The sequence below is a fragment of the Lytechinus pictus genome, chromosome 5 (genome assembly GCF_037042905.1).
Source record: "Lytechinus pictus isolate F3 Inbred chromosome 5, Lp3.0, whole genome shotgun sequence".
NCBI classification, from domain to species: Eukaryota; Metazoa; Echinodermata; class Echinoidea; order Temnopleuroida; family Toxopneustidae; genus Lytechinus; species Lytechinus pictus.
The window spans coordinates 48,377,750-48,400,419 of NC_087249.1; the positions used below are offsets into that span (position 1 = coordinate 48,377,750).

At 38.4% G+C, this 22,670-nt stretch overlaps 1 protein-coding gene across 2 annotated transcripts in view; it reads left to right on the plus strand.

The window, feature by feature from the left end:
• The first annotated feature begins 670 nt into the window (after window positions 1–670).
• The window catches only part of LOC129261161 (sushi, von Willebrand factor type A, EGF and pentraxin domain-containing protein 1-like), a 41,610-nt gene continuing 19,610 nt past the window's right edge, over window positions 671–22,670 (plus strand). Inside the window, exons 1-18 of one of the 2 annotated variants that reach the window (XM_054899220.2) lie at window positions 671–1,493; window positions 3,161–3,378; window positions 5,210–5,365; window positions 6,848–7,009; window positions 10,415–10,597; window positions 11,314–11,520; window positions 12,484–12,681; window positions 13,462–13,704; window positions 14,508–14,768; window positions 15,011–15,232; window positions 16,318–16,607; window positions 16,973–17,171; window positions 17,567–17,722; window positions 18,498–18,659; window positions 19,043–19,204; window positions 19,920–20,171; window positions 20,922–21,076; window positions 22,350–22,635. In XM_054899220.2, the coding sequence (XP_054755195.2) occupies window positions 1,039–1,493; window positions 3,161–3,378; window positions 5,210–5,365; window positions 6,848–7,009; window positions 10,415–10,597; window positions 11,314–11,520; window positions 12,484–12,681; window positions 13,462–13,704; window positions 14,508–14,768; window positions 15,011–15,232; window positions 16,318–16,607; window positions 16,973–17,171; window positions 17,567–17,722; window positions 18,498–18,659; window positions 19,043–19,204; window positions 19,920–20,171; window positions 20,922–21,076; window positions 22,350–22,635 (3,967 nt within the window). In that variant the 5' untranslated portion in view covers window positions 671–1,038. The remainder of the gene's footprint in view (window positions 1,494–3,160; window positions 3,379–5,209; window positions 5,366–6,847; window positions 7,010–10,414; window positions 10,598–11,313; window positions 11,521–12,483; window positions 12,682–13,461; window positions 13,705–14,507; window positions 14,769–15,010; window positions 15,233–16,317; window positions 16,608–16,972; window positions 17,172–17,566; window positions 17,723–18,497; window positions 18,660–19,042; window positions 19,205–19,919; window positions 20,172–20,921; window positions 21,077–22,349; window positions 22,636–22,670) is intronic. The other variant, XM_064099127.1, reaches the window with a different exon arrangement.

Sequence of the window (22,670 nt, forward strand, 5' to 3'; positions counted from 1 at the left end):
TCAATCTTCCTCAAACTTTCAACAATATGTTTCTTTGATTTTTCTCTTTGATATGGATTCAGCTGGTTTCAAGGGTTTCATTCTCCTTTAACCCTAATTACCCGTCCGGAACACTATCGCTCTGCATGCTCTGCCTATATATACGCGTGATGAGTGGAATCGTCCAGATTAATAACATCGAACCAATCACAGCTCAGTATATGACAAATGCATATTCATGATTCGAAGCTAGTCTCGGAGATGGGTAGTGCTTTAGGGTAGTGGCCAAGTACTGAATCTAGTACTCTTGGAAATAGTTAGAAAGAGGGAAAGGAGACAAAAAAGTGAGAGGCCCAAGTGGTCTGACTGTATGATACCCTGTGGTTCAAGCGAATAAGAACAAATGGCATCAACCTTTCGTCGTCCTGCCTCCACCTCACCCCCCCCCCCCCCCACCGCCAAGTCCCATGAAATATCCAGTCATCGCATGTGCTGCTATATTTATTGACATATTAGCCTTTTCTGCAAAAATTAATGTTGGTGATATTTTGTGGGCTTTGGTAAATAGTAAAATTAGGGTCTGTACGCAAAGACTTCGATACCTGCCCCAGATACCACTACTGACCAATCACGGCATAGTATTCCAGATATGCATTGTTCATGAGCATGTTTGTTGCGACTGCGTAGTACCGCACTTCGTAGGGCTGCGTGTGGATCATTAGGATATTTTGTACAGTGAAACATTCTATCGCAGGTCAGGTTGTAAATATCGCTGAAAATCCCAGAGAATCTCGTTTCATAGAGACTAAATATACTTCTCCTTTACCTGTTTCGTTCATTCGTGAAATTGAGTCCATGCAAGTCACTGCTGTCGCAGTGCTCCGCGCTATAAAACCAACGAAGAGGCTATTGGAATAATGGGATTGAATTCTTCATGAATCATTAAGTGTTTCCAAAACATCATATTCATGTTGGGTATTTATAAGTTTGTTTTGATTTCCATACCAACAAGGAGTTTTTATTTCTGTACATTAACATTGAACAATCAAGAAGGACAAGATGATGAAATTGCTACGAATTTTACTGCTTCTTCTCTTTCTTAGCTTCGAAAGTACACTCCGAAGCAATGCAGAAGTCACCCAGGAAGGAGAGCGATTCAGGATGAAACTGAAAGAGGTGTTTGACGACCGCCCCGAAAGCGAGCTCGTTTTCGTGCTTGACTCGTCAGGAAGCGTCAGCGTAAGTCAGTTCAAAGCGGCAGTCGACTTCGTTAACATCTCATTGACGCTTATAAGTGTGTCTGCGAGTACGACACGAGTGGCAGTCATCTCGTATTCGAGCTGCGATAAGATATATACTAGTGTTGACTACATCAGCTCGTCTATAGACAAAAACAAATGTACGTTTGGTCAGGATTTAAGAAGTGTTGAGTACGATGCTGGCGGGACGTGTACTGCAGAAGCTCTACAGCGTGGTCGTGAGGTCCTGACCAATGCGCGTCCTGGTGCCCAAAAGTACGCTCTACAAGTCACATTTGTATTATCAAAAATTATATCAACTAGTGGAGATATATAGCTTTTCTTGCACCGCAGCATGGGCTTAATGAAAGTGTATTTGCATGGTGTTTGATTCCGTAATTTACTTGTTGTGAGCGACTGTTATCATGGGTGTAAATTGATGACGCCATGCTATTCAAGTGAGGTTGAAACAATTATAGTTCACCCCCCCCCCTTGAACAGTAGGTTCACCGCTTGGATTTACACCAGTGGTTATCATACAATACCAGCTATCGTAGACCTACCCCCTCCCCACACACACACAAATATAATCCTTCTCCACTGCATTCAAACATATGAAAATAAACTGTCAAACAGGAGACGAAGAAAACGATATCGCGAGCATTGGAACAAAATTGAGAAAGTAGTTCGCTCTGAAAATTTTCTCTAAATCATTGCGATATGCCATCACCGTTTACTCGAAGACAATATATGTGACCGTTACTCCATTAACTTTCAGATTTCAGATTCCCACTTTGTATAAAAGTTCTTATACCAAAATATGTATATTTTTCAAATAATTGTACAGGCAAATCATATTAAGGACGTTCCACAGTTAAGTGAAATCCATGTAATTTTCACCAAACTTTGCACACAGATACTTTAGCACCTGAATAATCCAAATAAGCAAAAATTAACATGGGTCTATGTGCGTGATTTTTTGCCACAGTGCTTCAAAGTTCACAGAAACTGATGTTCTTAAGAATTGCGCATTAAAAAGAATTTGGCATTTATAGACCTCACTAGATCACTACAATGAGTTTAAACCTCTACTACTCTGTCAAAATCCATGAAAATTTCATCAAATTTCGCAATATAGATAACTGTATTCTCAAGATGGATAATATATTTATATTGCTATTGCTCTCTTAAGACAAACAGCACTGTCAGTTCTTAAAAATGGTGTGAGAGATAACAAAACCCCAATCTCAAAAATGTGACCTTTTAATAACAAACTTGAGAAGTACAATAAATGCTGTTCTTTATTCAAAACCCATGTCATTTTCACCAAACTTTGCAAAATTGTAAAAGAAGGTATATCAAAGAGGTATAAACATAAAAAAATAGGGGTTCATGTGTTTGTTTTCAAACTATCAGTACTTTTATTAGAGCAAATGTGATTTGTAAAACACCAAGACCGCGCCAAATGCTTTGTATCTCTGTGAGGAAAAATTCCAAATACACCATTTATTCAAACTCGGGGTTACATCCGTCATTCTTTGCAGCACTGCAAAGTAAAGTATTTTGAAATTGTAGAGGTATTTTGAAAATGGTCCATGGAACAAACATAACTGTGGAACGTCCTTAAACTGCATTTTAGTTCCAGTAGATCCCCTCAATAATACGTGCACTACAGGTACTATTTGCTTACAACGTTCTTTAAACCAAAATGTGCACTTATCAAAAGGTGTCATAACACGATTATTTGCGAACGAACAAGCCGAAAATGTACGTTTAACAATTTTCCATTATGTCAATTTAGCTTGTAAGAATTGAAATTGGTCACATATTCCAGGAAATTCTATGAAAATACTAACCATGCTAACGATGTACATTACCATTAGCTAATCTCTGAATACATTTCCCATGATCTAAAATTGAGATGTGTATGCCTATTTTTCCAGAGTTCTGATGCTTTTAACTGATGGTTCATCTAATGATGGTGGTTCTCCTACTCCCAACGCCGAACTTCTTAAAGGTGACGATGTTCTTATATTCACAATCGGCATTGGTAATATCAATATAGAGGAGCTGAACGCTGTCGCAACCAATGTGAACGAATACAAGTATATCCTCGCCAACTTTGGCGATGTTTCGAAGCTAGCTACCGTGACGAAACTAGGTAAGAACGATCTTGAAAAACAAAATCAAAGATAAGAGTAAAAATAAACGTCGAGATTTCCATCAGCTTTTATTAAAGTGGAATCCAACCTTGGTCATAAAATGTGTTGGAAACAAGAACAGAATGGTGAAAGTTTGAAAGAAGTCGCACAAGCATGCAAGGTCAAGTCCACCCCAGAAAAATGTTGACTTAAATAAATGGAGAAAAATCAAACTAGCATAACGCTGAAAATTTCATCAAAATCGGATGTAAAATAAGAAAGTTATGACATTTTTACATTTCACTTCACATAACAGTTATATGCACATCCTGGTCGGTATGCAAATTAGGAGACTGATGACGTCATCCACTCACCATTTCTTTTGTATTTTATTATATGAAATATTCAAATTTTCTAATTGTCAATTGAAATAACGATTAATTCCTCCCTGAACATGTGGAATTAGCTAATACTATATGGTTCAGTCAACTTGGTCCTTGTTGTCAAATCTATTTTAAAAAATTGTATAATTTGAACTTAAAAACACAAAAGAAATAGTAATTGAGGGACATCATCGACTGTCTCATTTGCATGTCACTGAGTTGTAAATATCACTGTTTTGTAAAAAAATAAGCGAAACTTTAAAATGTCATAACTTCCTTATTTGTGCTTGTTGGATTTACCTCTTTTTATTCAAATCAACTTTTTTGTGGGATGGACTTTTCCTGTAAGAAAGGTTTGGCTGCTTTAAAAATTGAGATCCCTACGACTATGTACATTTCAAATTGGCAACTGTGTAAGTAGATTATGACAAGGGGCAACGACAACGTTCCCATAGACCATGGACTTTTTTATCATGCTTTGGTGGTTTTCTCCTAAGTGCCTATATTATGGAGCAATTATCAAAATATATCCCAGGTAGCATATTGTTTTATGTCATCATGACAGAAATATATAATTTGAAGTAAAACCTTTTTTCTAAATATGACGTTTTAGCCATTTTATACATTGGAGTAAGTGGAAGAGAGGCCTTTGTCTTACATCACTATGACATCACAAATGGAACCTATTTGAAATCTCCATGCTTTTTATCAATTACCGATTTTTACAGCTTAAAAAAAATAATAACTTTCCTATTGCTTGTCCGATATTGTTCAAACTTTCACCTATCAGCTGGTCTTAATTTTTTTTATCTAAAAAGAACTTTTTATTTGGGTCGGATTCACCTTTAAACTTTTTGCAAACGTTGTAATCATTTGTCCACCGAAATTTATGATCGGCATCTTTGAATCTTTGGAACGAAAGTGTTGTATTAATTTCTCACTATTAATCACTAAAAATGTAAGACACGTATTTTTGTAATACTTACCCTGCTTGGTAAAACATACTCATAGAGGGAAATTAATTTAGGAAACGATGAACATGACGTCAGTTTAGTAACGCTGTGAATTTTCGAATCATTTTGCCCACTTTGATCGAGATGTATATACTTATTTGGAGCTACCTGGGGGAGCTACCTATAGAGTACTCCATTTTTCAAATAATGGTTACTGTTTCAGTTTTTAAAGAAAGAATCTGGCTATTAACAACGCTAAAACAATCATTCGTATATTCAATATTCAACATCACCATGCAGTTCTACGATTCTTTTATTGTTTGGGTTCTTAATAGGATAAAACCAAATTCAAAGAATAACTTTCTCGGGGTTCTACGAATGAGACAAACAAACATTTGATTATGATTCTTTTGTTTTCATTCATGTAAAATGGCACCAAATCTCCCGTTGTACATTATTATCTACTTAATAGAGTGTCATTATTATTGTACTTTTTGTTCGTTCTTTATTAACAGACATCAAGGATTTCGATGCGTACTTCGACATAGTGCAAGATGCCCAATGTGACCGTCCGTGCGACGACCGTGCTGTCTGCACATGCGCTACCCGTAGCGGTTCAACTGGCTGCGCATGCGAAGCTGGCTTCACGGGCGATGGAAATTCGTGCCAAGGTAATTTGATATGCTTATGGATTTTATTTTTAAATAATTGTTATAATAATTGTATAATGATAACCCCCTCCCCCCCCCCCCCGCAAACTTCTCTTGGCATGCTTTATACATATTATAGGGCAATCACCCTCCAGAACAAATTTCCACTAACCCCAGACGAACTACCCCCAGGACATGTAAAGCACGGTTCTGGACAAATACACCATTCAAGTTAGCCTCTTGTCGAGGCCCTGTCGGCTGCTTTCCGAGCGAACATGACGAAGCATGCAAGGGAGAGAGCGAAGCAGAGCGGCAGGCCTAATTCGCGGCAGGCCTAATTCGCTTCGCGAATTAGGAAATCCCTCGCTTCGCTCGGGAAGCAGCCGCCAGGGCCTCGACAAGAGGCTACATTCAAGTAGGATTAACCACCTCCCCCCTCCAAACAAAATTTTGTACTTGACAATCGATGATCATAGTGATAATCATGATATTTGTGACAATGATACCTTTCAGGTATAATTGCCTAGTGGCAGCAACGAAATGTAACTTGCGTGTATTATTATTTTCCCGGGGGGGGGGGGCCACTTACATTGACGAGTGGATACCATGCGCGACCAAAAAAAACACGTAAAAAGGATGTCTTTTTCAAGATAGGGCACGTAAGGGTATCTATTTCGCTAGGAAAGTTACGTGTTTAGGGTCCAATTTACGAGGGTATAAAAAATCAAGACTAAAATGTTTTATAAAGGATGTAATTTTTGCCCCAGAAGTCAACACTACGTGTTTAGAGTATGATTTGTGCGAGTTGGGCTGTACTAAACCCAATGATGTAGGATTGTAGGTAAAGCATAGATAGCTCTATGGGTAAAGGTAAAACCGACGACCGACGTGCGTGACATAACATTGAAATATCGCTGTACTTGTTTAGGAGTTCAATTCAGGAAATACTTGCCAATAGTATCGTTTTGTTTCCAATACTTGTTAAGTGTAGGCTTTCACACGCAAATACTTGTTAAGGGGTGCATTTTCAGAATATGGAAAATACGTGTTTAGGGTGCTTTTTGAGATCTCATGGTCGCGCATGGTATCCACTCGAAAATGGAAGTGGCCCCCCGGGATTATTCTATAAGTGGCATATGGCGGCGTCACAAGCTAGATGTCTCAGGCTGGACTTTCCGGTGCGCGATGTTTTTCCGTACCATGCACTAATGCGTCAAATCGGCAAATTTTACTCAGTAGGGCGACTTTATAGAGGCTATTGACCATGCACACGAAGTACGCATGTGCGTAGATTTAAGGTCTATGCATATCGTCCGGGCGAGCTTTTCTTGGGAGGTTGGTTGTCCTTTAGGGAGTAGCTATCTGGAACGAGTCCCTATTAAGTCCAAGTCGACCGTTCTATCGAGCATGTTAATGATAAATTTAGATCAGCAAATTAGAGAATAAGTTGATTTTAAGTGGTCAATAAATCGTTCTGTTAATCAATTAATCATCTCGTTACAGAGTGTCCCATTGGAACATACAAGACAAGCTATGGGAACGGCCCTTGCGATGACTGTCCTATGCATTCTACGACTACATCTGCGAGGAGTAGTAGTAGATCGGACTGCTATTGTGATGATGGGTATGAGGGCAACCCAGGCGAAGTAGGAGGCACTTGCCAATGTAAGTGATTAATGTTACCACGTTGTTGCCGTTGTTTTAAGTGAGGGTGGGTACGTGCCAGAGGGGAGGGTGCTGGTTTAAATTTAACAAGCCAAAAGTGGGGTTTTTTGTTCTAGAAAGCAAAAAAAGGTGGTTCACAAAAAAATAAGGTCATTTGGTCACGAGAAATTTGACAAGCAAAAAAAAATACGAAAAAGGTTTGATACATTTTGGTTACATTTCTGCTAAATAGTATACTTACCAGATTTCCATGGGGGTGCTGCCTTTTGAAAATAATACACGCAACACCCCCAGATAAATCTTGAGAGTGCTCCAGCATCCCCGCTTCACAGTGGTCTGCAGGCACGGACCCTGATTGAAACTTTGATCAACAAGTGTGTCTCCACGCAAAGACTAGCACATACAAAACTTGCCTTCATTGGACAAGGCATGAGTTGGCTGCACATTCAGACCCTTAATTCGAGTGAAGGGTTTGCACAGCAGACTAGCTTCACAGGGCCACGATGCGTGTGTGTGCGTGTGGTACTTGTCCGAGGACAGAACAGAAAACGATGGATACCTTATTCAAATTTGTGGGTGTGTGTGTGTGTGTGATTGGGTGCGTTAGGGTGTGCTCGCGTGTGTGTGAGGGTGTGTGCTTCAAAAATTAGGATATTTTTCTGTCGTGCTTACTCAACACTGCGTTTGTTTTTGTTCTTTTATTGACGATCAGTCATGCATCAAGTCTTGTGTTTCGTGATATATTTTACTACAGTGGACTGGGTGAAAATACATTTTGTTTTACTAAATAATGGAAATAAAGCATTGATTCAAAGAACAGAACTTTGATATGTTATGACGATTAACTGTGATTGAGGTATCTAAAAAAAGAGCAGATTTTGAATTTCTGAGACAAAGTTATGATAAATTATCGATGATTCTTTGTTTAGTTTTCTATGGGACGCATTGTATGCTTATTTAAAGTACCACCGAGAAAATACGATAAAAAATTATCAGATTACCAAGAGCTAATATATAAGAAGTTCAAAATATGTATGGTCTTTCTTTTGAAACCTCAAATCACAAAAATATATATATTTCAAAAGTTCTGGGGTTTTTTAACTGACGCTTGTACTTTTATAATTTTATTTTGTTCTTCAAAAATGGTATTGTTTATTAAATGTACAATACAAAATTTGAAGAAAAAAATCTTATTCTCTGTAAAAATCAAATGCCATTTTAGAATATTTTTTTACTTTTCTTTTCTGGAAAGTAAATCTTTTTACGAAGCCTCAAAGAACCTCTCAAATCACTAATACCCTTTTTACACAGGATTTTCTTAACCCCGGACTATCGCTAACCCCGTACTATCCTTAACCCCGTACTATCTTTTTTCCTTTTCACACATGCCAAATCGTTATTGCTAACCCCGGATAAGGAATGCTTGCTTTTCACACACGAATCTCGCTAACCCCGGACTAGTGGTAGCTCATGAATATTCACGAGCACACTGATGGTTCATTCCTTTTTACACACGCTAAAATTTCCTTAACCCCGTACTATAGGTGGGGCTAAATTGCCATTTAGCCCCACCTATAGTACGGGGTTAAGCTTAGCCCACTTTCGTTTTACACTAGCGATCTTAACCCCGTACTATCGCTCTTAGCACCGCAATTGCTGGGATAACCCTGCTATTTTGCAGGGCCAAATAATCCCGTACTAAAGGTGGGGTTAGCCCACTTTGCAAAAATGATGTGTAAAAAGAAAGTGGGCTAAGCTTAACCCCGTACTATAGGTGGGGCTAAATGGCAATTTAGCCCCACCTATAGTACGGGGTTAAGGACATTTTAGCGTGTGTAAAAAGGGTATAACATTATTTGTATGAGTAAGAAAGAAACACCTGAACAAATATGGTACAGGTACAGTTTAGTATTGAACTATTTCCGGTTGTGTTACGTAAGGAAGGGTCGTAATTGCAATATTTGGATAGGCCTTAATGCAATCTCTATATCGCGCTAGGACATGGCATATCAAAATCTACTAAAAATTCTTTAATCATGACATTACTCAACCAGGTCGTGAATACTTGGGTCTTGTTTATTATCAAGAAAATATTATGGAACATTTGACCATTACATCAAAGAACTTATACCAATACATCATTTAAAAATCAGTATACTGAGAATACATTTGTTATGAAAATGAGTTTTCTTTGCTTTGATAGAAAAGTAGTATGGTATTGTGAAAACACTACTGTAAAAGTACCAATATGTTTTTACACCAGGCCAATAAAACATTTTATTGCCTAAAATTATGATGTTTTAAAAGATTTTTCTAAGATCTTTTGACAAAGTTATGACAATATCATGTGCTAAGTTTGCTAAGTGGGGTGTCTTATAAACCAAAGAACTTGGTGCAGGTTGTGAGGTCTTTCGTACTTCGGACTATACTTCAGCTGAAATAATGTTTGTCACCTTTTAGTCATCTCTTGACACTATCAGGTAGAACTTTACCTATTGAATTAATTCTTCCGATTAACAAAAATCCAACTACAATGACTGACATTCCTTCTCATAAAACTCTTATTCCTGATAACACCACTGTTTGGCCATTATTAGCTAATCACATACAGGTTGTTTCCACGGTTTTAGTCATTCCTATTCGAATTTTAATTCATGTTTCTGAATCTAATAATACACTGTTTTTTATTGTATTTTTCCCTATACAACATGTAATTGAATTGTGTTTCAAATAGGTCTACACCCTTAATATTGAAAGGAGAGTTTTGCTCAACATCATTGCCTATTTTATGGTGCTCTTGAATTGGAGGCCACCATGAACAATCTTCGTGTAAAAAACTTGGATTACCCTATGACTCCCCAAATGCTAAATGTTATTTTCCCCCAACATTGTCCATAGTGCATGGAAACCCCCTATTGGGGGTTATCGAATTCCCTCTATATTTCGTGTCTGGCATGGCTGGTATTATTTTTCTCCTCAGAAATGTGTGTTTTCGATGTTGAATCGTAGCTCTAGAGAGCTTACCCTCAATTTGTCAAAATCATAAAATAATCCTTTTTGTTTGGTCTATGCGTAACATCCTGACTGACAGAGCAGGGGGAAATTCCATCTTTTGTTTTAAAGAAATTAGTGGCAATATGTCCAAAAAGAGAAATGTTCCTTATTTTCTTATGCAGCCTCATTCATTTATCATTGTCATTTGAAAATCACTTTGGGTGAAGACATTTCTCTGGTTCGTTAAATTGTTGCACAACTTAAAACTTTAATTGACGAAGTTATAGGGCGACCAATGTTGTGAAAACAGACAATAGTGATAATCATCTAGCTTTACTTTATTCATTATTTCATTTCTTAATCAATTAATTAGTCCATATTTTTATGTCTTCTATTGTTAAATATTTTAAGTGATACGATGTCCAGATATAAATAATGCAAACGGAAATGGTGTGATCATGGATGACTGCGATGTGACATTTTATTCAACCTGCCAGTTTCAATGTCGAGATGATTACCGACGAATAGCAGGCGACCAACAGATCACGTGCTTTGCATCAAAACAATGGTCGGGAACGCCACTACAGTGCGAAAGTATGTAATCCAAGTGTGTATAATTGTTTTATCATTATAGATACTTTTATGAAATATGAAGTAGATACTGCCCATCACTAGTCCCCATATAATGATAGATATCACTTGACGAATTAAGAAGGCCAACTATAATGAAATAGCTGCTGAATATATTACTGACTTTCATATTTACACAGCATTTATAAGTCTAGTTTAGAACTATTTGTATAAAGGTGCGAATTATATTATTTGGCTTCGGGCCAGGGTTTTATAGAGCATTTGTGCATTTGGCTATTATGGCTCAAGAAGTGTAGAAATAGTTATAATCTAGGAACATATATGATATAAGAATTATTTATTGGTATTCTCAATTGTGAATTATACTAATTTGATAATTAACCTTGAGATAATAGATACTGCTCATTCATCGTTTCAACTCATTTTTTCAATAATTTCGCAGCATTTTGGTATCCTAAATTTAAAGTTTCAACGATTTGAAATAAATCTAGAGCGACGATGAAAAGTCGCCTCATCAGCGGAGGAGTGGATTTATTGTAAATCCCAATGATTTTTTTTAATCTAAACCAAATGATTAAAAAGTTTAATGCTATCTTTAATGTTCTGCTATATAGTCACTTTTCATAACCGTTTGGATTTTTCCAATCATTGAAATGTGGAGTGTACGTAGGCGACTTACCAAATTATTTGTGTGTTATACCCTCTGTCTCTCCGGCCAGAAATCACATGCCCTCCGCTGCCGGACCCAAACAACGCCGTTCGTACCTGCAACACCGCTGACCGCAGCATCGGTACCGCTTGTGAGCTGCAATGCGAACCGGGGTATGAATTCAAACAGGATGCGGTAACCGAAGTCACATGTCAGAGGGATAGTGAAACTACCGCTCAGTGGTCTGCCGATGATACCGAACAGGACCCGTGCAAAAGTAAGGACCTACATGTAGGTGTATCGCATTTCCATATTATGAATTTTGTATTGAATATTCAAATGTTATATACACTGTATTTATATTGTAGTATATAAAATGATTGATTGATTGATTTTTTTCAGATCATAATCTACCTTTCAGATCGTCTTTCCTAGTTTAGTAAAATCCTGCAATGTTAAGAGATAATTTCAGTATTTTCCATGATGGTACTGGCGACCCTCCCCGTGCCATTCCAGTGATGAGGGGGGGGGGATGAAAATAGAATAACTGAATCAAAGAAGATACGAAAGGGGAAAAGGCCTATAAAAAATGTATGTATTCAAAATAGATCAATTTCATTTTGGGGGTCATCTTTATACTCACCTTATACCGATAAAAATGGAAATTCCGTCGACTCCCTTCTCTACTGAAAAACCCCCACAGTGTGTTCACATAAGTGGACATTGTGAAGATGTGTTCAGACTATTGAAATGCTCATATATATAACAGTGTGACAGGTGATTCCACACTGTGCTACACACTGTGTGATACACTGTAGGCATGGCCACTCATTTTACTTGAAATTTTCACTAAATCACCAAACGTGTGCACGAAATCTTTCAATGTCACTTCAGAACATAAAGAAAGTGCCTCCCGTGACAAGGTCGGCCGCTTCGCTCTCTTGCTTTAGAGCTTCTTTAATTTGTTTTATGCATGAGTCTTACCCCTTCCCCCCTGGAAAAATAATATGAGGACAGTCATGATTGTTGGACACTGTTGTTTTCAACACGGTTACGATGGGCTATTCACTCTATATCTCTAAAGCCGGGGTAATAATAATAGTAGGGCTCGCTGGGAGAACAGTTTTCAGAACTAAAGTGGCTTCCCTGGGTAAATATACCTATATTATTATTATTATTATTATATCCAACAAATAATTTGTTTCTCTGCTTTAATTCCCTTATTACCACAATGACACAGAGGTATCTTGTCCTCCCTTATCTGTCGTCAACCCTTTGCGTATGCAGCCAGCTGGCATCTGCTTGGAGATCCCCAGATTCGGCCAGATGTGTACGTACGATTGTAAGCCTGGATATCAAGCTGAAGGAACCGTTGATACTGTCACCTGTCAGGCTAATGGGACTTGGGACCCTCCTGCTGCCAACGTAAGATGTCGAGGTGCGGATAGAAATCTTTAGACCTTCCAACTTTCGATGATTTGGATGATCTTATTTTCTAATTAGTTAGCAGATAGTATTGGATGAAACAACTAATTATCCTTTCAATGAATGAACATATCCTACGTGACCGTCATTTATTTACATTGACCAATTAGTTGAACAGTGTTCCTATGTGTTTTCGTTGGCAACTCCTATGTCAAGCAGGATGAAGGGTATGGACTAGTCCAGATGCTGGCCCTTCGAGATTTTGTTTGCCCTCCACCCACTGCTCTTCAGATTAGGGGTATATCGCGTGATCAGTAGGAAAGTGCAGTGTGGAGGAAAAGCGTTTAGTGGGTGGAAGGGGCAAAAGCTTCTGGACAAGATACGATCTTACGTCCGGACACTTCTGCGTCTTGATTAAACAAGGGATTCCCTTTGAAAAAAAAGTACTTCCTTCCTCTTGCCTTCTCACTCTTGACCATCATCTTCTCATGTCTCCCCGTTCTACCAGCTTCTATAATTTCTCTCTCTCTCCCACTCTTTATAAGTTTTTCTCTCTCCCATCAGTCGTTCTTTTTGTCCCCCCTTTATATTTTTCTCTCTCTTTCTGTAACTTTGAACTTAAAGAGTCTGAGTTACTTTTTGCAATAAATGAAGGAAAATAAATAAATGTCAATGAAAAAAATGAGGAATGCTGCAACGAAACATTAAAGAGGAATATTGATGATTATCATTTGATTTGAGCGAAACTCAACACCTTTATTCTTTATATTTCCTTACTTTCTTTTTAACCCAGACAACACGCCCCCGGTTTTAATCTGCCCCGATGACATAAGCAACCCAACGGACCCCTTCATGTCAACTTGCCGAATCAACTGGGAACTGCCTGACGCCACTGATAATACCGGTGTCCCTGTCAAACTGAGATCAACACACTCGCCTCCGTATCGGTTTGACATCGGTACTACAACGGTGATGTACTCTGGTACCGACTTGGAGGGGAACATGGCAAACTGCAGTTTCACTATCACGGTCAGAGGTGCATAACTATTTTAACCCCCCCCCCCTCATCCCCCCTCTCTCTCTCTCTCTCTCTCTCTCTCTCTGTGTCCTCTTTTCTTCTCCTTTCAGTCATACCTTCAATGTCAGGCCTACACAAATTTGTTCCAATTTCTTATTTGTGCGACAATCAACAACAAAGACAAACGTCGAATAAAAAATATTCGAATAGATCTACTATCCCCACTAAACTGATTGCTTAGTGGAAGGGAGCTTTCCTCCAGTTCTGAGATCGAGGGTTTGGTCTCTTGCCGAGTTACTAATTTATTACATGCATGTAAAATGGGGCCACCCGCCTTCTAGTCAGTCGACGAGGTATTAGAATGGAATGAGTAAAGATAACAAATTTATGTTCTATAATTAAAAAAAAATAATAAAGTGTTCTTTTGAGTTAGATCTTCAAAGGACATTTTGTTATTATAGGTGTGATAAATATGTTGAAAAAAATATCATTTACTAAGTTTCCTAAGAGCACTCCTTAGATCTAGAGGTTGATACACCGAGAAGCAATGCGCGAACTGGCGAGGAGATTTTTAGTATTAGTCTTGTACCATGTGCAATACATATACCTCATCAGGGAACTTACTTTTTACTTAGTATACCCATGGTTTCTCTGTCACAGATGGCAATATGGAATTTTATTCTGCTTGGCTGTAGGGGAAAGCTGTTATGCTTATAGTTATTTCCAAGATATCAGAAATTAAATGTACAAGCATCAGGGCTGGGGTCTGATCCAATTTTCACCATATTATTTTCTTCGTCCATTCTTTTTGGTCTTGTCAGACGAGGAACCTCCAAGAATCGGGAACTGCAACGGCGAATTCAATGCCATTGATCCAGGTTTGGATCCATCTGGAGGCCTTGACATCGACGATGAGGATTGGAATACGAGCATAATTGACGATAACTCTGGGTCCGTATCTGTAGATATACTCGGTGTCCCATCGGGGTCCAATTTTCCTCTGGGAGAATCAGAAGTTGTTGCGAGAGCAACGGATTCGTCTGGAAACTCACAAGACTGCAACACGACTATCATAGTGTCTAGTAAGTCAAAGATAAACTGGTCACACTGCCCGAAACCCGAGTTAAAACGCAAGACCTCTGTTCAAACGTAATAACTTCTATCTCCTTAAGTCCTGTCAACATTGTGTAATTGATATTCGTTAAACTCCTAGATGGAAATAGACACACATTGCTTGATTGAATATCAGTATTAAGACAGTTATTGTAATCGCTTGTTCTCTTGATTTTTTTTTTATTCTAAACGATTTGCCTCTTTCACCCAGACTACTTCTGCCCGTTCTACCCCCCGCCACTGAATGGTGCGGTGGCTTGCGCCAACGTAGCAGGTGGGCAACACTGCAGGGTATCTTGTAAGAGAAAGTTCCACTTCACTGGGGAGGTGAAAAATCTCTATGCTTGTGTTCAAGATGCGAATGGTAAACACTTCTGGAGCCTACCGGATGGCAGTAACACACGATTGGAAATGCCCTGGCCAGACTGTGCAAGTAAGAATTCCGCAGGAAGATTTTCATGACCTATATTGCTATGAAGCCATTCTCATTCCATCCAAATATTTCACGGTTTGTAGGGTGATTGCAACCTCTCTCTATTAACTGTATCCTATGCCAGTAATTTTGAGGCCTACTTTCCCAGATTTAGTCCAATCTAGTTTTCCCTGAATTTTCTCGCTGTTTTAAGTCAACTTCTCTACTCCAAGTTGATTCAAGAGTACTATATAGCACAAACGTTAGCGATTTATGTGGGGTTGCTGCGTGAATTATTCTTTTTAGACAGCACCACAATGTATTCCGGAAAATGTGAAAAAATTTGAGATATATAACCAAAATGTCCTTCATTTTGTACTGAAACCCTTTTTGGTTTTTTTTTTTTTTTTGGGGGGGGTTTCAAATTTCTTCGGACCAATTTGATCTCTATTTTGTAGTGATAACCTTTTTTTTTTTCTTTTCAAATTAACATCAGCACCCCAAGTAAAAAATATCGTCCCCAGTGCCGTGGAAAATAAGGGGGTGGATGCTTTGAATGGACAATATGCTGAACTCGTAAGAAGAATAGGGGTTAAAACAATGAGGAGAGTTATTCATATAGAAGGCTAGAAGCAGAGGATGGTGGAACACCATACTCGCCTAAGTTAAATGATATGGCCGGTGTAGCGACGGATCCTGTGCTATATAGGCAGATACGGTCAAGGGAACACTATCTGCCGGCGGATAGTGTTCCAACTCCGGCGAATTCAGAACTAATTTCTCTTCGGCAGATATCGTTCTTGCTATCGTTTTGGGATCTGTATGCACACGGTACCCATTTCCTTCAAAATTATATAGGACATACAATTTATATTCATCTATTTTAATAGGAAAATGAATAATAAGAATATCAATATGGTTCCGAGTAAAGAACGATATCTGCCGTTAAGAACGATACTTGCCGACGGATAGCGTATCCGCCGGTGGAACCAGATCTGCCGCTACACTGGCTCTCAATAGAGGAGACATGGGGGTAGAGGAGAGAGAGGGGAATCTTTATTAATATTTTCTTCCATTCTCTATGTCCATTGCTCTCACTTCATAAGGCCCGCGTCGTGCCAATGCTGGCCTCATCAGAACCGGATTTCGATTCACAGGACCTTGCCTTGACAGTGATTCACAGAACCAGACAAGGATCAACTTCGTATCGGTATTCGAGCATCTCATAAACACAGGAGCTCTAGGTCCATGTTCCCAACCGAGGGTCCAGTGTACGTTTGACGATGTCGTTGTACAGTGTGGACAGACCCAACGACGAAACAAACGACAGGCAATAGATGGACGAGGAGGGACAGACGTTGTCGAGATAACTTTCACATTGCGTCTGGAGATGATGGTAATGATCTTGGAAACCTTGCGAAAACCCACCTTGGTCCATAGCCATAATATCTTGTTTGCTAATTCCAAAACATATAATTGTGAAAGAACAATTAGCTTTAATAAAACCACATTCAGCGTCTTAATGAAAGCTACAAGTTGAGAAGACCAATATTTCATCCTGAAGTTTTTGAAAACGTGCTTTCTGACTACAAAATTTCTTTCCAACACCTAAAGACGGTTAGCGCTTCACCCACCCTGCAGATAATATTCGCTCTCAATAATCAATCAAAATTATAATTTTTCCCTTGCCTCTTAATTATCTGCTTTCTCCCCCCCCCCCCCTCCCACTTCTCTCTATTTCTCGTACTCCTTCTTCCGTAGGAAACCGTTGGGCCAGATTTCAATATCTTGGAATACGTCGAAGCAGCTACTATTTCCGCACAAGACAGTATTGCCAGTGGTAACGTGACACTACGCGTGGGTGGAATCGACTTGGCTCTGAGCGATGATCCTTTTCTCCAACTGGAATATTCAGTCATATGCGAGGCCGGCCATGTTCCATCATCAAACGGGAGCTGCGGTAATTATTTCTTGTTAACGAATGGCCTAGGGAATGTGTAATACAAGGATAGCAACAGACCATAGCTAAGTGAAATTGACCTATGGGGAATATATAAGCTGCATAGTACAATAATGTATCTTTGATTCATATCACCGCTTGTCAGCCGAGTATGATTTTTAACATGTTCATGACCGGAAACAAAAGCTTTGCAATCAATCGGGGAAAATATCTATTGCTGATCAATTTCATCGTTACATGCGCATTTTTTTCAAGGAGTTAGCAGTGGGGCCGAGGCATTCAAAACTGTTTCAGTAAATTATTGAAACAATTCAATGCAAGTGATCGCGAGTATATTCTTTAGAAGGGAGGTTTTATGGAATGATCTTGATGATGTGGTTATTCTTCCAAACTAGTTCCTTGTGCCCCTGGAACTTTCGAGAACATGGGTGTATGTGAGAGATGTCCGGTAGGAACCTTCCAAGACCAATACGGCAATACCACCTGCCGGAACTGCCCTGCGGACACATCTACTGCCAACCCTGGAGCCAAGTCCGCCTTCAAATGCAAATGTAAGTATTGGTGTCCTGTTCAATTTCTGTTGATGATGAAAGGTATACAATGGCAACTATATGCACTTTCCCAGCAAACGCAGTGATGGATGAGACAAGAAATAGTGTCCTAATTTCCATCCGCTCCAGTCCTTTCACTGTCCTCAGATGTCATCCTGACGGAATACCTGGTGGGTGTTTCAGAAAGCTGTTCGTAACATACGAGTGACTTTACGAACTGGTTATCCTTACTTAAGGTTATTTCATTGATGTGGATTTAACTACTCAGAAACGATCAACAATCGTTCTTAAAGTTGTTCGTAATTTATGAACAACTTTATGAAATACCCACCAAGCACTAAAAGCTTCAAAGTAAAAAAGCTGATCTCCTAAAGCATATAAAGCAAACTAGCAAAGGATATTACGCTGCATAACTGTGTTAAGTGCAATTAATAAGCAATTATAAGTATTATAATTGGAATTATAAGCTTCGTTACCACTGAACATTTACCATGTTTATACACCATAAAAATTGCATTCTTTTGATAAAAATGTCCCCAAATTATGGAGAGCTTCTGGTTACTTTAGATTATGAAATCTGATGGAGAATGCGTGAATCATCAACTTTTGCTAATGCGTCCGGCAGAGAGAGAACATGGAAAGATTATTTTTGGTGATTCTTTCTCAGGGTTTGGTGTATGTTCTTTGTTAAAAGTCATGAAGTTAGCAGTATGCTTTAAATCGTACCAACCAACTCTTATCAATTAATGTTGATTTCTTGTATCCAACACATTAGCTCGTTGTCGGCCAGGAACCTATTCCATGAGTGGTGTTGAGTCGTGCAGCGCGTGTCCAATTGGTACCTACGAGCCTGACCGTGGTTCAACAGAGTGTAACGCATGTCCTGATGGGTTGACAACATGGACGAATGGCAACACTGACGTCGAGTATTGTACAAGTAGGTCACTTTCAATTTCTGAAAATCGTCGCGAACCATTATTCAATCTCGAGAAAATGAATGACGGCGATGAGAGTGGAGAGAGAGAGGGGCAATATACTTCCCTGATAAAAATAGAATTTGCTTCTACAATGATCGTTAATAGTATTTAACTTTCCATGAAAGAGAAAGTAATTACTTTCTCGGAAAAAATACCAATGGAAATCTCTTTTCTAACATACTGCTCATGCACGTATGAGGCTGCAATTATATACACTCCCGCAATTAAGTATTTCTATATACATGGATATGAAAGCTCAATCTCTTAAATATATCCTTAAAAGGAATTTTCAGATATAAAATATTATTCAGAAGTATGAAACTATTGTTCTTTCATCTGACAGATATTTGTCCTCGAGGTACATTTTCACCGACAGGGTTTGCTCCTTGCCAAGATTGTCCTAAGGGAACGTACCAACCGCGAGCTAGTCAGACCTCGTGTACGCTGTGTCCTGGTGATAAGTACACCCACCGTGAGAGGGCGCATGCCATACAGTACTGTCAGAGTAAGATAAAGTACTTTCAGGATATTTTTAATTTGTTAGTAGTTTGAAAATTTATCGTTGTACCGAGGTTGTCACAACGCAAACGTTAGCTTGGTCAAAGAGACACCTGATATAAATTGGGCAATGGTGTACTCACAATTTCCCACCAGTTTAATCAAATTCTTTTCCTCACATTAGAGTGACCATGGAATATTTCCTCTATCTGTCTAGCTTCCTTTATCTTCCGAAGTTACTCCCCTCCATAATATTCTAGTAGCCCAGGACTCTTTCGGATTGTATCTCGTTTCTTCGTTTACATTTTTTTTCATTCTCCCCCAATCGTCTTAACTTTTTCGTTTTTACTATCAAATTCTTTTTATGCTATCCCTTTCTAAAGATAACACCTTGGTGGGGTCATGACATAATTATTACACTCTCTCGTAAGTACATCCGCCCATCTTTTTCCCCCGAATCAACCTCAACGTTCATAAAATAATATGTTGATAGGCAACCCATTTTTCTAATTTTTTAACTTATGAGCACTAGCGTACTTCGGGAGATTTTTGCTTTCTTTTTTCTAGTTGTCAGAATTTTTTCCCCCATTTAAAGTTCAGATACGTATGCCATTTCTGAAGAGTGTGAAGTATTGATACACACAGTTATAGTTGAATTAATCCGGAAATCTAGACAGTACACGAGTTATCAAAACTGAAATAAACCTCTACTTTCCCGCCAGTTATCAACGAATGCGAGTCGAATCCATGTGCGGATGGAGCGACTTGTGTGGACATCACGCGCGGCTACGAGTGCGTCTGCCCTCCCGGTTTTACGGGCGATAACTGCGAATTGGACATCGACGAGTGCTACGGGAACGACGTCTGCCTGAACAACGGAACCTGCATCAACCTAGTGAATGCCTACGTTTGCGAGTGTGCAAATGGTTTCATGGGGGAGAACTGCCAGATTAACATAAATGATTGTCTTGATGGTGAGTGTTGTCAAAAAGCCATCATTTTTCAAAGAGGGGCCCAGAAAGAAGGTTTTTTTTACTTAACAATTCTATTTCTACAATAACTACCTCAATGAATGCAATTAACATATTTCTTTTTCAAAAGATGATTTTTGAAAATAATTTGTGAGATTGAAGAAAACAAATTTCCGCGAAATATTCCTCAAAGCTGTAGAAATTTATCGATAAGTAGCAAATTTACATGGACTTCGTCTTTTCTCCTCTTTGTTTCTCTCAAGTTTGAAAGAATCAAAAGGGAGGCAAAGATCACATTACAAGTTTATGTACTTAAAAGTACTTGGATGTATTTATGTATGATCATTGTCATTATGTGTTCACCGTATATTATTTTGTTATTTTAAAAAAATATTCAGATTTCTTTGGTAATCATTTTTGCTGATTTTTTAAAGACAAATCTATGACAGAACAATTAAAACGTGAACATTATTTCATTTTATGATAATCTTTTTCTTTGGGTACACAGTTATTATTTTGAGGGGAGCTCGGTCTCTTGCTCATAATTCTCAGAAAAAGCAATATGAGTTTGGTGTTAATTCGTTTTTGTAGGTTTTGTGTTTGTTTGCTTGTTATTTTTTTCTTATTTCATACGCAACTTTACCATCGATACAAATACTTCAATAAAACTATTTCTAAAATAATGAAATAGAATCCCACATTTCATTTCAGTCCCACATTTATTGGAGTTTTAAATGCACTTTATTTTTCTAGCCGACTGCCGTTATGGCTCTACTTGTGTGGATGGGATAGCTTCTTACACCTGCGCATGCGCTGAAGGTTTTGCGGGAGAACACTGCGAGATTAACCTTTATGACTGCGCTTCGGATCCGTGTCAACATGGGGGATCTTGCATCGATCTCAAGTCTGTGAGTAAACTACCAAATTAGTTTGAAATAATGACCCTTTTACTATGTTCATTACTATCATTATTACTAATAGTATTTTCATTGATATTTTCATCAGTATTATTATCATTAATTTCTATTACAATTTTATTTCATTTATTATGATAACAATAATAATAATACATTGGATTTATATAGCGTCTTTTCCATTCTGATTATGCTCAAGGCGCTTAGAAGAGAGCAAAAACATAAAAGTAAAGAGAACTTAGAGAAGTACAAGAAAAGGTACGTTATAAATAAGGAAAAAAATATTAATACTATGACAATAATATTGTTATTAATAACATTACATCAATAATAGTATCGTTATTAATAATTAAATCATTATTATTAATATCATAACAATAATATTATTGTGTTGTTATTATTACAACTAATACTATTATCGTCATTGATATCATCTTCATCATCATTATCATCATCGTCGTCATTATTATTAATATCATTGATAATTCTTATACTGCACCTTTTCCAATAGGCCCAAAGCGTTTATAATGAAGAAGCTATGTACAAGTATGGGTAAATTGCCAATTCGTCTACTGCCAACTCGTCAACTCACCACATGGTCTACTTTTATTTAGTCTAATGCCATTCCGTCTAGCAACATATCGTCTAGCAACCATTTGGTCCAATCATCACTTTGTCTAATCACCATTTCGTCTATGACCATTTCGTCTCATAACCAGTTGATCTTATATCTATTTCATTGTCATTCATTTTGCACAATTTGATACTTAGTCCAATAAGACCAAATGGTCTATGGACTAAATGGCTATTGGACCAACTGGTTGTTAGACGGAATGGCATTAGACTAAATGAAAGTAGACCATGTGGTGAGTGGACTAACTGATGGTAGACCAAATGATAGTAGACGAGTTGGCAATTCGACGAATTGTAATGAGGATGTTTGAATCTATTCGCTTCTCAATTTCAAATTTCTGTTATTTCATGCCAATGTGGTAGGCCTATTTATTTATTATTATTTATATATTCGGTTTAAAACATAGATGAATGATACAAAAGTCCAAGGACCAAACTGAATATATTTACAATAATACAACATAATCGTAGATAAAAACATCAAATCATCACCTTCTCCATCAAAACATTTAACTCTAATAACAGAAAAATACTCTCTGACCCTTTTCATTAAAGAGACCTACATTCTCGCATCATTCTTAAAATCAAAAGAAAATGCATTTTGTGGTCGATCAGTGCTATTTGTCATTTTCAGAACTTCAGCTGCTGCTGCGCCCCTGGCTACACGGGACGGTTGTGCGAGCTGACCAGTGACCACTGCCGATCCTCCCCGTGCCATGGAGACGCAACCTGTACAACGTCTAGGAACAGTTACACCTGCACTTGTCCGCCAGGGTTCCGGGGACGGGATTGTGAGATCAACATTGATGAATGCCAAGAACTTAGCATCACTTGTCAAAATGGAGGGACCTGTGAGGATGCTATCGATGGCTACAATTGTATCTGTCCTCTTGGCTTCAATGGACGCCATTGCCAAACAGGTGCCTCTTATTCTCCCCCTCATTCTTTTTATTCA